This window comes from Perca fluviatilis, chromosome 8 (assembly GCF_010015445.1).
Source record: "Perca fluviatilis chromosome 8, GENO_Pfluv_1.0, whole genome shotgun sequence".
NCBI lineage: Eukaryota > Metazoa > Chordata > Actinopteri > Perciformes > Percidae > Perca > Perca fluviatilis.
The window spans coordinates 36,714,789-36,730,350 of record NC_053119.1 but is presented as its reverse complement, the minus strand read 5'-3'; the positions used below and the strand labels follow the sequence as shown (position 1 = coordinate 36,730,350).

The 15,562-nt window shown below is 39.0% G+C and overlaps 2 protein-coding genes across 3 annotated transcripts in view; one reads left to right on the top strand and one right to left on the bottom strand.

The window, feature by feature from the left end:
• Positions 1-1,444, bottom strand: part of c8h12orf4 (chromosome 8 C12orf4 homolog) — a 30,918-nt gene extending 29,474 nt beyond the window's left edge. Inside the window, exon 1 of the mRNA XM_039808512.1 lies at positions 1,375-1,444. The gene's annotated coding sequence lies outside the window, so the exon portion shown is untranslated. The remainder of the gene's footprint in view (positions 1-1,374) is intronic.
• A 3,323-nt stretch (positions 1,445-4,767) lies between these two features.
• Positions 4,768-14,291, top strand: e2f4 (E2F transcription factor 4). 2 transcript variants are annotated; one of them, XM_039808511.1, is made up of 11 exons: positions 4,768-4,842; positions 4,925-5,034; positions 6,669-6,830; positions 8,223-8,266; positions 8,374-8,438; positions 8,539-8,727; positions 8,957-9,038; positions 9,322-9,432; positions 12,019-12,066; positions 12,165-12,209; positions 13,125-14,291. In XM_039808511.1, the coding sequence occupies exons 1-11, from the start codon at positions 4,783-4,785 to the stop codon at positions 13,238-13,240; spliced, it is 1,032 nt and encodes a 343-aa protein (XP_039664445.1). In that variant the 5' UTR covers positions 4,768-4,782; the 3' UTR covers positions 13,241-14,291. The 2 variants fall into 2 exon arrangements, with proteins under 2 accessions (XP_039664445.1, XP_039664444.1); XM_039808510.1 differs by having other exon boundaries at positions 9,286-9,432; positions 13,125-14,290.
• The last annotated feature ends 1,271 nt before the right edge of the window (positions 14,292-15,562 follow it).

Here is a 15,562-nt window from a genome sequence, read left to right as displayed (position 1 = left end):
TTCCAGACTATGAAGCCTTTCACAACAACAAAACAGACAAACCAACCGAAATACAATGAAATACAAACAAACAATGCTACATTTGATGATGAAATAGGCTATCGCTGGCACAATCAGGTGGAGTTAAGTGAAGCTTTGTTGATTTTACAGCTCTTCTCATAATCATCAGCAGACAGTTTCATTAATAACGACTAGAGTTCAGTAGAACCCTCTAAAGTCCCAAAAATTGGAAATGTATGTGAGTAAGCATTGATTTGGTGAACTGAGGTCAAAAGACGTAAAAACCAAGCTGGTGTTCCGGTTCAGAGTAGTTAGTGGGGCTGCACAATAAATCGTAATTGTATCAAAATCGCAATATGGAATAGTGCAATATCCAAATCACAGGGGGGAGCAATATTTTTTTAAAGGCAAAATATGTGTCAAACCATTCTGAATCAAGTATTGTGGTGCTGCAGAGATGTCCCGGCCTACAAATCCTACCCTAGAGACTACAGAAAACATCTTTGTTTGGTACAGATCCTCACAAAAATCACACTATAATCATTTTAATTTCTTTCTATGAAAATGAGAATAATGATACAAAAACGACCATTCCCTCCAATATCGTGAATCATATCGCAATATCAGTCAAAATAATCGCAATTAGATATTTTCCTCATATCGTGCAGCCCTAGCAATTCATGCAGGCAGGGATGCAGAACTTGGCACAACACCCGGCGGTGTGTCTTATGTGGAGTGAGCACTTCACCACCGGAGTCCGTTTAGAAAATGAACTTTTACACGCTTACTTATCGTTTGTCAACAACCGGTCATGTGATATTTTAGGAGACAATTTGGCTTTGTGTGCTCTGATTAATTTGGCATGCACTTTACACATGAGTCATAGTTATGTTTTAATGAAAAACTACCACTTGGAAGAAGTACATAGAGTTTCTTAATTTCCCCCTAACAATCTCGATATGTAAGCTAATTAGTGTTACACCATCCAAATCCCACGTTAACTGATTTTATGGAAGCAAAATAGATCAAAATCTAAAAATTTGCCAGTGCATGAAAAAACAATGTTTTTTTGTTTTTTTTGCCTATAGCGTCTCGCCCTAATGCCTTGTTAAACTGTAACTAGCAAAGGTCAAGTGCTGTGCAGTTTCTTAAACCAATGTTTTATAGCTAATCCCTGTTACAGTAAAACTGTCAGCTAACGTTACCTTGTTATTGTAAATGTAGCTCCAGGCTAGCTAGCAGTTTAGCTTACGCTTAAAGGTACGAAAGTTAAAAATAATAAAAGAGAGGCAGTCTGTTGTGGACATGTCGAGCTGAGCATCGCTGTTTGCTTTGTTTTGGTGAACATGTACATCTTATAAAAGGCATATTTACCTGAGAATGAATGAATATCGGCGTTTCCTGCTGCAGAGACGGGGGGCTCCTGTTCACTTCTATCAGCTGACTGCTGCAGCTGTAGCTGTGTGACAGCATAAGCACTTTCGCGAGTATGAGGCTCAGCTGTCTATGGTTCATTTCTAAGTTATGTATCAGAACTGCTATATGTGTGAAAGCCTAATCATTTGGAAAAATCGTATAGATATTTGTATGTGGTTGTTCTCTTTCTTTCACGTACAAAGCAGAGCCACGAATCTAATGACCCCGAAATTTAATTTAGGCTAAGACGTTTTTTTCTTAGGCAATACCGCCCCCTGCTGGTTGATTAGAGAAGCGTTAACTAGGAAATTCTTATATACTATCTATGGGAAATACAGCAAAATATCTTATTAAACAATGCATTTTTGCTATAACTAACTGTGGACATATATGAACACTATTTTGGAGGCGGAGATTATATTGCACCTATATATATATATATATATATATATATATATATATATATATATATATATATATATATATATATATATATATATATATGTATATATATAATAAGCATTCCACCGAAAAAGATACAAAATAGCCTTAATTGAAATTGCACAAGATACTGACATGTTTTAAGTGGTGGGTGATGGCGACAAAAGCAGAACTTTAATTCTAAGTATCTCAGTTCACTGGATCCATGTTTGCCGAATCAATTAAATTGAATCTCTGAGAATTCAATTTATACACTCCATGAGGCTGTTTTGAGGTTCCTTTTTCCCCAATATTTATTAGGGGGAAAAACATTCAATTATACAACATAGCGGACAAGTACTCATTAAAATGATACAGAAAAATAAGAATATGACTTTTAAAAAATTATTATTAATAATAATAATAATAATAGAATTCTGATAAATAAAACCTAATAATTCAATATTATAATAACAGAAAAAAGGATACATTACTTCCTTTAAAGAGTTCCCTGTAGGCTACATTTTGACAGTTTCATTATTATTTTATATTATTTAAATTCACATTAAAATCCAATAAAAACTGGGGGTAACTTTTGTTATTTTGCATTTATCATGTAAAATTTCCTTTTGAGGTTCCTGTAGAGAGAGAGCAGTGATGCGGCCAAGCTGGTCCTACCCCTTTGTTTTTGGTTTTTCTAATATGTTTATCTTCAAAACTTCCTCTATCTGCCATTCAATTAAAGAAAGTTACACTTTAAAAGGTCTGTACTCACTTATTATATGTATATTCAAATGTTATGTAATTATTTGTGTGTTATTGTGTAAAAGCTCTACAGCAACAACTAAAAGCTACTGAAGTAAATGTATGCATGGCTGTGCACTGATACTTAACTGTTTTAGTAATGAGCAGGCTTTCGCTGAACAAAACATATTTTAACACAAGCCTTTTCCACGGCTCTCAATACATCTAAAAGATGGAGTTTGCTCAGATGTCATGGAGAAATCACACACAGCATAGCATACTTTGAAAGGTTTACTACACCTACAAGCTTTTGGCAGGGCTTTCAACTACATGATCAAATACAAAATCTGCATCAGTAGAGTTTGCTCAGTTCCTAATGGAGAATAGACTGTATGGTAGCCATATATTTAGTAGGTCCATACAGTATATAATATACATTATGTGCAAGTATAAACAGTGTAGTGCAAACACTTTAAACTCAAAGGAAAGCGTTTTTAAATGTTTGCATGTATTGGATATTGGATTGTGTTCTTTGCCGTGTATGTGCGCGCGCGTGTGTAGTGTGCATGTAGCCTTGCACGCTCCTAGAGACGTGCGTGTTTTCTTCAAGTTTGAGTAGGTAAGGGAACGTGTAAAAGTATCACGCCTACACACATCCGGATAACCCTTCTCTTCCCAATTCTAAAAGAAAATACCGACCAATCCTTGCAGTTCATTAATCTTTAACCACGATACAATAAATCGGTGGGTTAGAAATTATTTATTGACGACAAGTTTTTAAAAACACACGACGCTTCTGAATTGATTTGAGTATTTGCAGACGCTCCCTGCGACGATTGAACCGTCCCGTCATACCTCGCGTGGCCAACGGCTCTCTTCACCACCGAATGCTTGCTCATTGAATTACCATACTCAACCTGTTCGGCTTGATTTAGTGAAATAATTTGGAGCAAACCAGGTCGGACTAGCTCATTAAGCACCAGCAACCGGACACACTTCCCGGGCCTTGTGTTTGTCTGACTGCGGTGGTGCTTTCCTGGGCTCGCTGGCTGGGTTTGGTCGGGAAGGCAGAGGGAAGTAACGTTACAGAGCTGGTCCCGAGTGATGATGGAGCTAGAGTCGGCCAGTAATAGAGGCGAACTGGGAGCTGTGGGGGACTCGCTGCAGCCACAGACTCCCAGCAGGCCAAAAAAAAATTGACATGCCTGTTAGCCTAGCCTAGCTGTGTGACAGGCTAATTTGAATGGGTGATACCTCTTATGGCTTTGTAGTTATTCTACACGTCGGACACTTTCAAACCTACGCTCTAAAGTTGTGTCATGGTATTTGGCCGTTCTCAAAGTAAGGGTTAACTTACAAACTGAACTTTGAGAACGCCGGTCAACTTTTCAGACTGCCCCCTGCAGATTCAAAGTTTAAAAAGTGGGTCAGCTTTTGTCGTCCCCTTCTGTGCTAACGCCACTGGATCGTCACACATGAACAATTCTTTTCTGATTGATAACGTCTTTGTAACTTAACGACATCCATTCACTCAGTTAGTTTCCAATACGTACTCGAAAAGCATATCCGTTTTGCTACAATGCGTTAGCTAATTAATTACATATAACGTGACATTAACCAGCGTTAGCTGTGTTCTCCGTCACAGTCAATGCCACCAGATATTACATATTACATAAACACACGCTTCTGACCCTCGTGATGTTGGCACTGTGCTTTGTCTTTCAGTCTTTCTCTTTCCTTCTCACCTGTCCATAAAAACACTGCCATGTATCAATATTGAAACAAACTGACTTTGAGCAATCACGTGAATCCCTCTCTCAATAAAATGTGTCCAAGACAGAAAAAAAGAATGACTTTGTGTCATTTATAAAAAGAATAACTGTCTTTTTATAAAACTTATAAAACTGCTCTGACTAGAATATATCTATATGTTGACACTGCTGGGAAAAACGTAACTAACATGACATTCAGTGTGGCTCCCAAAGCCACATTGAACTGGATATTTGTTTTGCATGAGTAAAAATTGTTATGTGAACTGGTAAATAGAAAGCCGTGCCGTTTTATAAGCTGTCATTCAGCAAGTCTGTGAACACATTTCCCTATACTTATCAGCACCCGCCATATGGTTACTTATCATAAATTTGTTAAACCCCAAGAGGTTGGTCTGGAAAGGAAGTTGAAATTACACTGCTGTACCCAACAATGCGTTGTTGCAGGGCATTGAACCCGTTGGTACAGAGCTACAGCGGTTTCCCTTTGTCGGTATATAAGTTATGAGCCTACTGAAGGAGATGCCGACAGTAATCTTTATTGTATTTGTAATAGTTTTTGTCCTGTCACCCAGGCTGCAGACACGTTGGCGGTGCGACAGAAACGACGTATCTATGATATCACTAATGTTTTGGAGGGAATTGGACTGATCGAGAAGAAGTCCAAGAACAGCATCCAGTGGAAGTAAGTACACAGTACTTTTTTTAATTCCTCAAATGTGGAAAGATGCTCCTTTTTATTTTATTTTTTTTAAACAAAATAAGTACCAGATATACCGCCGTCATGAAAAGGCAGGTCTTCAGCACAGAAAAGTAATTGTGCTTACATAATGACAGGGCTGAACTATCTAAAACCATGCCACTACATGTGTGTCTTGCAAGCACCAATCCCCCCCCCCCCCTACTCTACTCTTCCACCTTGTTAAACAACACCTACATATTCTACAGAGAAATGGCTCAGAAACTGATTCATCTGAGGATCACGGCACTAATTGCTGATGTCATGTTATCTTTGCATGGGCTTATGTTAGCTTATGTGTTATTCTTTGGAATAGCTACGTTTCTAAAAATGTGAGGTGCTGTAAACATTGGTAAGTTCAGCCATGTTTCCAGCAAACGTCAAACGACTAAGACTTACAAGACTTTATCTTTTGACCACTTGTAAACTGTATAAAACTGTCTTGTTTACTATGCTTTGTGGGTGTGAATTTATTTATTTATTTTTTTAAATCATGATTACTTTGTTGACTAGAGCACAACGTTGCTTAAAGACAATTTTTTTTCTGTCAAAGTGCACCAGATTGTGTGCGTGCATGTGTGTGACTTTTGGGCAGGTGTGTTAGTACTGCTCACAATACTGTTCATTATTATTCATCATTGCAACAACAACAGAAAATATTGCTGTGGATCTTGTTGACTCACTTAATAATAAATGTAATTTAAAAAAAAAAAAAAAAAAATTCCAACTTTGTGGTAATCACTAGTGCTGCAACTACTTATCGATTATAGAAATAGTTGCCAACAAATTTGGTCAGTGATTATGACATGAGATCAGAGAGTGACACTGGAGTATAACGTAACGTACAGTTTTGGGAATATTTCATGCCATTCAGAGACAGTCTAAAGTGAATCCTTTATTTCAGAAACTGAGCAATATTTGTTCAGACATGTGGACAGTTTTGTTCATGGCATTGCTAAGCAACAGATTCGGTCCATGTTTACTTCGTGTTCTCGTTCGTTCGCTGCAACTGGGTACACATTTAGAATGTAGGCTTAAACTGAATTGGTCTGTTTGTTAACGTGACATGTATCATTTATTCTCAGTGCATTGCTGCATCTGTTTCATTTTTTTATCGTAGTGTCAATTTGAACTAAGACAACATGGTATGTAACTGTAAATGTTAAAAGAGCATTGTACAAGTAGACGAGGAATATGTTTTGTTTGTTGAAAATAATGCTGGAAATGATTCACTTTTTATTTTTTTATTAATGATCAATTAATCAAAGTAATCATCTACAGATTAATCGATTATCAAAATAGTCCTTAGTTGCAGCCATAGTAACTTACAACAACTGTCATAAACAATGTTCCCCGTCAATGCAGCTGTAGTCCTGACATATCTGTTTTGTCCACACTTTAATACAAGGCATATTGATCAGTAGCCAAGAGAAAGGGAATGTGAATGAATCTGCAGAGCTGTATATCAATATTAAAGCAGGGTGTTAATGGGAAACGCCAAGTGTGCTCATGAGTGTGTGAAGCGGTCTTGACCTGCCGACTGTACATGACTATGTACTGTATTTGTTTTTGTATTGCAGGGGTGTAGGTCCAGGATGTAACACCAGAGAGATCGCCGATAAGCTAATTGATCTGAAGGCCGAGCTAGATGACCTGGCTCTCAGGGAAAACGAGCTGGACCAGCAGAGAGTCTGGGTCCAGCAGAGCATCAAGAATGTCACTGACGACTCCAACAACAGCCCATATCCTTCACTGCACACTCTGTGTTTGTGTGTGTGCTATAGCTAGAATAGGTTTTTCAGAGATGTAGATCAACACTTCTCCAGAGCCCCAGAAGACATTAATGAGCCATTGTCACAAGTTGAGCAGTACTCTTCGTGACTGGTAAATCTTGATCTGGAAAATTGGTGGATTTATGTTTGATTATAAATCAGTAGAGCTGTGGCAGCTGTAAGAAGGGCCCATCCAATAAGTAAAGTACTGTAACTTTTACCTTGTTTAATGGAGAATATTAATTTAATTTGTAGGCTCATTCAGAAGTCCATAGGTGCTAAAGGAGACCAGGGTTAGGGTTAACCCTAATCCCCGACATATCCAATCTCAACACGTCTTAGTTTCATAAATGGAGTTCTGGGATCCAGAGTTTTTGAAGCTTGAAGGAACACGCCAACTTATTGAGACTTTGTCTTATTCCCCGTATCCCCCAGAGTTAGATAAGTCCATACGTACCCTTTTCATCTCCGTGTGTGTTGTAACTCCGTCTGACACACCCACTGCTAGCCTAGCTTAGCCCAGATGGAGGTAACTGGCTTCAACTAGCCTACTGCTCCCAATAAGTGACAAAATAACGCCAACAGTTGTGATTTGTATAGTCACAGCGTGTACAAATAACAAGGTCACATGAAACGCAACCATCTTCTAACCGTATACAAACTGGGAACTATATTCTCAGAAAGGCGAAGCACTGCTACTCTCTGCTCCTCACCACAGGGCTTCTCAGGTGCTATAAGCAAATCAGTCCGCCCAAGTAGCAGCTGCTTCGCCTTCTGAGAATATAGTTCCTAGTATGTATACGGTTAGAAGATGGCTTGTGTCTCATGTGACGTTGTTATTTGTACACACTGTGACTATACAAATCACACCATGTATATAGGAAAATGTTGGCGTTATTTTGTCACTTATTCGGCGCAGTAGGCTAGTTGGAGCCAGTAACCACCAGGATCTGGGCTAAACTAGGCTAGCGGTGGGGGTGTCAGAGTTACGACACACACAGAGATGAGAAGTGTATGTATGGACTTATCTAACTCTGGGGGATACGGTGAATAAGCTAAAGTCCCAATAAGTCGGCGTTCCTTTTTAAAGTCAGGATATCTCTGTCTCTGCTGCTTCAATTTAACAATCTATTTTTTTTAATCTGGGTCCCCTTTTACGAAAGTGCAGTACTATGTTTTTGGAGTAGTCTGTCAATAAATATGAAGTATTCATCAAACCATCATGTCCTTAGTTGACCATCCAACTTGAAGATGAAATGGCTTTTGCTAACAACTCCACAACCGGTCATGTGTAATGCCAGTGTGCGAAGGTGCATTGTTGAGATGAGCGTTATTGGAATTGAACCCTTAACACATTCATACTATGGCATATATAAAACATGAAGACCTCTGTGGAGCTTTCAAAGGTAATTATTTCAGAGGCTCAATAGACAATAGACATTTTTCTGTGACACTTCCATTGACAGTCTCAAACACAGTTTCCATCACTCGTCACTTGCCTGTCCTTCCTCAGGTGACACACTCCTTGCAATCCGGGCTCCCATTGGCACACAACTAGAGGTCCCCATACCAGAAGCTGTAAGTTATGTGTGTGTGGCTTGTGCATTTTGTAGGCTCCTTAGGTCCAGCTACTGTTTTTGTCTTGTGTCTCAGACTGGGTTTACGTGTTCTTATCCAGGTCCTCAACGGACAGAGGAAATACCAGATCCGTCTCAAGAGTGCATCTGGGCCCATTGAGGTTTTGCTGGTCAATAAGGACCCATCCAGTGCCTCTCCTGTTGTTTTGCCCGTCCCTCCTCCAGATGACATCCTTCAAAGCCTCCCAGCAACGACGCCTACCTCTCATCCGTCCACTGCTGCCTCCCAGGTCCACACAGATATCAGCTTTCTCTATGCAATTAGCTCTATCTACGTATTCATCAGTTCACTATAAGAGACTGGATGATAAGACGGCTTTCTTTAGTGAAACACTAAAGAAGATTAGAAAAATACATTGATCCCAAGACGGCAATATTTCCAGTGTTCCTTATTTTCTATTTTCACAATGAAAAGACTTTCCTCTCTTTTTTTCTTTCCTTGGTCTTTCCACCCTCCAGGTCTCCAAAGCAGCAACGTCTACAAAACCTGGTCCTGCCACGACGTCGGCTCCAGCAGCCAACCAGACTGCCTCACTGACAGGTACCAATGAGTGCTCTGTGAGCTCAAATATGGCACATTTGTAGTCTACTGTAGACTAAGTAATTACAGTAGGGAAGTCCAAGTCTTGTAGACTACGAGACTTGGACTACCCTACCCTACTAAAATTCTCAAAAATATCTACATTTCACCTTATTTTATTGTTGTATTTTACACTGAACCATTTGTGATGTACGGTAATATAATGCCAACAACCAGCATTATTTTATTTATACATGTTTTATTTTAGAAGTGACAAGCACCACGCCACTCACCCCAATAACAGATACACCTGCTGCAGTTACCCAGCAACTACAGTCTTCTGCCTCGTTGGATGGGTCTGCGTCTTCATCTGCCTCTGCAGTATTTGAACCAATGAAGTCAAATCCCTCTGAATGTGAGTTTTGCATGTTGCCGAACTCTTTTGAAATGCAACTTTAGAAAGATAAAGGTGTTGAGGATGGATGGTGATGCTATCTATCTATCTATCTATCTATCTATCTATCTATCTATCTATCTATCTATCTATCTATCTATCTATCTATCTCATTACTTTTGCATTCATAGTGTCTTTGACATATTGGTTATAAACCTTCTTTTAATTGGCTTCTTTCCATGCAGGACTATAAGACATTCTATAAGGACATTTTATATTTATTCCATTAACCGTTGTGCCTCAATTGGGACATTTTTGGCTTTGTCAGTTTTAGGGCTGTGTTCGATTGAAGAAATTCTTAGTCGACTAACACTCATTCAATTGTATCGATTAGTTGATTTAATAGACAGATCTGTAAATCTGAGTTTCTCCGCAAAGAGTCATGCAAAAGGATGCATATATTGAATAAGATAATGCCTCCTTTGCATATTTAAACATTTCAGAAAACGTGTAATACAAGAAATAATTGCCTTAATCAAAGTAGGTTTCACAGTGATATCTATTACCGTATTTTCCGGACTATGTCGCTCCGGAGTATAAGTCGCATCAGTCAAAAAATGAGTCATGAAGAGGAAAAAAACATATATAAGTCGCACCGGACTATAAGTCGAATTTATTTAGAATAAATAAATCCATCTGTCAACTACACAATAGCACAGAGAACAACAGGCTGAATACGGTAGGTGTCCGGTTTGTTAACGTAACACATTAACAGTTATTGAACTATATAATAGCACCCAGAACAACTAGCTACCAGGGCGTGGAGCATGGATGGATTAAAAGGCGTGGAGACGTAGCTGCACCGTTGACAAGCCCCTCCCGACTCGTTCCTCCAGCTCTGGCCATCTTGCTTTCAGCCCGCCATTAGCCGATTAGCTTTCTTTGTTTTCTTCATTGCAGCAAGAGTCACCTTTTCGCCAGTCCCTCACAAGTTTCTCCCTCATTTCAAACTTTCTTTCTGCTGCTCGATTACCGTTTTCGGGCTGCATATTTTACTACCTGCTGTCACTACCCAAAATGAGTAGAGTGCAGCTTTGAGTTGCGCATGCTCAGATTTAAACGGTTTACGGCATAACGTGTCATACCCGATGTTAGCCGAGGACCGGCTTTGGTCGAGTGCAAATGTGAGTTGCGCATGGTCAGATTTAAACTGTTTACGGCATAACGTGTCTTACTGAAATTTGTGAAATCTGTAAAATAATAAACTTTTCTCTTTACATACAATAACAGAAGATGGAAATCATTTCTAAAACGTTTTAGCTATCTATGATTGTTTGGTTGCTAACGTTAGCTCAAAACGCCATTAAATTGACAGTCTTTGTGTCTGATTGCTAACTTGTAGCTAGCAGTCATTTCAAAAACGTTTTAGCTATCTATGATTGTTTGGTTGCTAACGTTAGCTCAAAACGCCATTAGCATCTAGTAGGCTAGCTACTTGATTGCTAACGTTAGCTAAAAACGCCGTTAGCATCTAGTAGGCTACTTGATTGCTAACGTTAGCTCAAACCGCCGTTAGCATCTTGTAGGCTACTTGTCGCAAAGTGACGCATGCGCAACTCACATCTGCACTCGTCGCAAAGTGACGCATGCGCAACTCAAAGCTGCACTCTACTCATTTTGGGTAGTGACACCTGCAGTTTCTCTTTTCTTTCTCAGTTGTCTTTAGCAGCAGCATTCTAGTTGTCAAAAGCCTAGAGCGCCCTCTCGTGGCTGTAGACGGTAATGTTTTCAGTATGAATTAACATTTAAAAACATGTTCAATTATATATATTTTGATATATAAGTCGCAGGACCAGCCAAAGTAGGAAAAAAAGCGCGACTTATAGTCCGGAAAATAAGGTAGGTAAAATGTCAACCCTTAATTCTTGTTTACCAGAGATGTGCTGGTACGTTTCTTGGAAATAAGTCATTCAGCATGAAAAACGCATAAAACATGACTAATCGACTAAAGAAATCTAAGTTGACTAAAACCAAAACGACCGATTAGTCGACTAATCGACTAAGAGGGAGCAGCCCTAGTCATTTTAAATGGTTCTATAATTTTGGCTGTGTTAATGCATATGAAATAGATTTTGGTGTCTTTCGAATTTTGGAAGTTCAACCTCAGCTCCTATAATAAGTCTATAATAAAATTTGTAGAGTCAAACAGATACTCAGTTTGACTCTACAAATACCAGACTGAGGGGTTAAAAAACCAAATTGATCCCATTAGTGAAGATAAAACACTAATGATAATACAGTGGTGGGGCGCCCGGAGTGTGCACCCCATGTACAAAGACTCCTTACCACAGCGGCCGTGGTTTTGATTCCGACCTGTGGCCCTTTGCTGCACGGCATTCCCCTCGCTCTCCCCTTTTCTGTCAAATAAAGGCCTTTTTAAAAAAAGCCCTAAAAAACAACCGTGGCATTATGTTAACAAACAAAGAGTTAGCATTCTGAATATTTGGTTATAATCAGGACTGATGACTAAAAACTTTTTAAAGTGAGGCACAAAGGTTAAGTGTAATGTAATGAAGCTGAAATGTTTGCTGTGTTTTTATCTTCTAGTGCTGGACTTCCCCAAAGAGCTCTCTGAAATGTTTGATCCAACAAAAGGTAAATTCCTCTTGAGTATTCCATAAATAACTGTGTGTACAATGTACTACTTTCTCAGTGTCCTGCAGACTGATGGTCCTTTTCTCTGTTTCTCACAGAGATCATGAGTGGAGACCTTTTGGAAGACTTGATGTCATCAGAAGGTGAGTTTGTTTACAGACACCCGGATGGAGAAGCAAATGACAATTACTGTAAAAGAGTTTGAGAAAGTCGTGAATTGATTTTATGTCTGTATTATTTGTACAACAAAGATTATTTAATACTAGGGCTCGATTATGGAAAATATAATCTAGGATCTTATTACAATTATTTTGGTCAATATTGAAATCATGATTATTTAACATGATTTACTCATTGACTTTTGGAAAGACTCAATTACTGAATTGAAAAAACAGTAAAACAAATCAACAGTGAAAAGACGTAGACCCAGGAAATTCCTCTTTATACTTTTCCCGTTTGAACTTTTTTAAGACCAATAGCAGTTTGCTTGCAAACCGTAATGTGCAAAATAATCGTTTTTCTCAATGACTCTGTTTTTGTGATCGTCAAGAGCCGAAATCGTAATCACAATTTAAACATTCAATTCATTGCACATTGTCCTATTTAAAGGTGCACTATGAGTTCCTGCATGACGTCACTTCTGTTGACGTTCCAAGTAAATGCCAAACAAAACAGAGCAAGCTCGCCCTTCCTCCCCCCATGTTTCCGTAACTGTCATGACTAACTGTCTCTAACCCCCACCCCCTCCCCCTCCCATCTTGTCTGTGATTGACTGGAATGGTTTGTTGTGTGTTGGTGCACAGCCTGTGCCCCTAGTGTTTGTTTGACGTTTACGACCCCTGTGTTGTCTCCCGAGACCGGGCTTTTTCACAGTGTATTCAGGGGGCGGCCAGCTAGTGGATCAAGGACAGATTCCTACGATTTGAGACAAAAATGAAATTGCTCTGAAACCATGCAGGAACTCATAGTGCACCTTTAATTCAGGTCAGCACTTTGACTCATGGCCTCCTCTTATGCATCCTGGATGTGTCATCTCGTTCTGTCTGTTTCCTCTCCAGTGTTCTCGCCTCTCCTGCGTCTGTCCCCTCCACCCAGCGACCACGACTACATATACAACCTGGATGAGACAGAAGGCCTTTGTGACCTCTTTGACGTCCCCATTCTCAACCTCTGACCCCTGCGACTGTTGTCAGAGTGAGAAAAGGTTCCCCAAACGTGCTTATCTACCTTCATTTTCTCCACGTTTTTGAAGGTGAGAAGAGGTGCAAGAAAGCCAACATGATCTGAAGAGCGTTGACGGACATCTCTGCACTGACACGGTGAGCTCAGCCGGAGCTCCGTCAGACAGTAGCTCCGTGTACAGCCTCTTGAGGGAATACAGGCTAGAACAAAACATTTTACACACTGCTTTTCCAAGGACACAAAGTCAAAAGAAATGACAAATAATTATATTTTTTAGATTGTTATGTAAAGTGTTTGTGTATCAGCTTTCCTGTGTGCTTGTGAGCGAACGTGAGTAGGCAATACTTTGCTTGTGCGTCTGTGTGTGCGCTTGAGTTTTGTATTGAACCCTTTTTTTAACTTGAGGCAGAGGTGGGGGGGGGGGAGAGAAAAGAGAAAGCCTTTTCCTATCAGGTAAATAGTCATTGCGTTAAGAGACCAGTCTTTGTCACCCAGCAGCTGCTCGCGCATGGCTTGAATGAGTCCAAACACAGCTGGTTAAATATGCACTGTCCTCATGTACATAGAGAATATATATTTTGTATTACCAGCACCCAAGACTATTGTTTAATAATTAACTGCATTTGTAACCCAGGCAGAGCAATAGTTTGCAAATAAACAAACTAAATAAATAAATAAATAATAAAGGTTCCAGACTCATATAATCACATTGTATGAATGAAGTGATTTGTTTCAGATAATAGGAATTGGTCTTAATCAAACCTCTCAGTGTTGGAAGTATTTTTTGTGAACCAGTTAGAGAAAGAGGATCCTATTGTTGAGTAACTGAAACCAATTGATGTTGTGACATAAAGAGCCAAGGACCAAAACAATGCATTGGGGGAGGGGGGGGGGGCCCTTAAAAAGGAATTCTACCTTTTTACATGGAACACATTTTAGGTCAACAATAGGGCTGTGTATTGGCAAGAATCTGGCGATGCGATACGTATCACGATACACGGGTCATGATTCAATATATCACAATATATTTCAATATATTGGGATTTTTTTTAAAGTATAATTTTAGAAAAACTAATATTAAAAAGACACGATGTGCACAAAAGTCAAAGAAGTTTACTTTAGGTAAACAATTCAGAACACAGAAAATCAAACTGCCAGTTTGGGATTGTGGTTCACAGGTTCTTAGTGAGCACATTTTTATATGCTAAAGTAGGCCAAAGTTCAGCCATAGCTACGTTGTTAGCTTGTAGCAAAAAGTCAGGCACTGCTAGGCAAGGACACTAGTGGTTTAAACACAACGTAAACGTGAACTGTCTTACATGAATATTTTAGCATGCAACGTTAAAAAAAATCAATATTACGTGTTTGAAAATCGCTATAATATTGATAAATGAAATATCGCGATACTCAAGTGTATCTTTTTTTTTTTTTTTTTTTTTACACCCCTAGTCAACAAGGTGCTTGTCAAAATGCAATAAAATGTCTCCACTAACTGGTTCAATATTGGCGCCTCTACACTGACAGGTTTGATCAGAAAAAATGGGCTTTCTTTCGATTTAATTTTGCCTCTGGACTTTTGAACCTTGCAGATTTTTACTGGCTCTGATTAATATATAACTTAACTGGAGTACGTCAGAGGAAAAGCTTCTTCTTTTTTTTTCTTTCAAAATGAGTTCTGTGGCGATTGTCTTTCAATTATTATGTATGTATACGAATACCATTGTACTCCGTTCATTTGTATGTAAAGGGACATGTATGTATTTTTAACTGATGCAGTGAGTATAATCACTATCTTGAAAATAGTCCTGTTTTTGCTTGTTTTTGTATATATGGCACCGATCCCTACTCTGTAGTTTTAGTCCAATGTTCTTTCTGTTTCTCATAAATGAAATACTGCCTATCACTCTAAATTAATTTTTATAAATCTAATTATTCTCTCTGTGCAGGGGACAGTTGAGTAGCAGTTCAAGAGGAGTTGTTACTAGTCAGACTGTTAAAGTACAACATTGACATTTCTACAGTGCTTTTTGTGTGACAATGTCCTGTTTTGCCCTGGGTGAAGTGTATGTAAGTACAGTATGTACTGTCCATACCCCTCTCTACCGCTTGTATAGAATAGCATTTATTTTTGTATACATGATATATTATTACTGCTACTAATTTTGGGCTACACTTCATAGTTTTTTAAATTCATCCACAAAACCTGCTTTGTCGGAGCATCCTGTCTCGTTGTTGCACTATATTTCACTGTGGACAGATTGGTTGCTACTTATCCACTCCTGATCAGTAGCCAGTCATTGTGTTTGGACAGTGT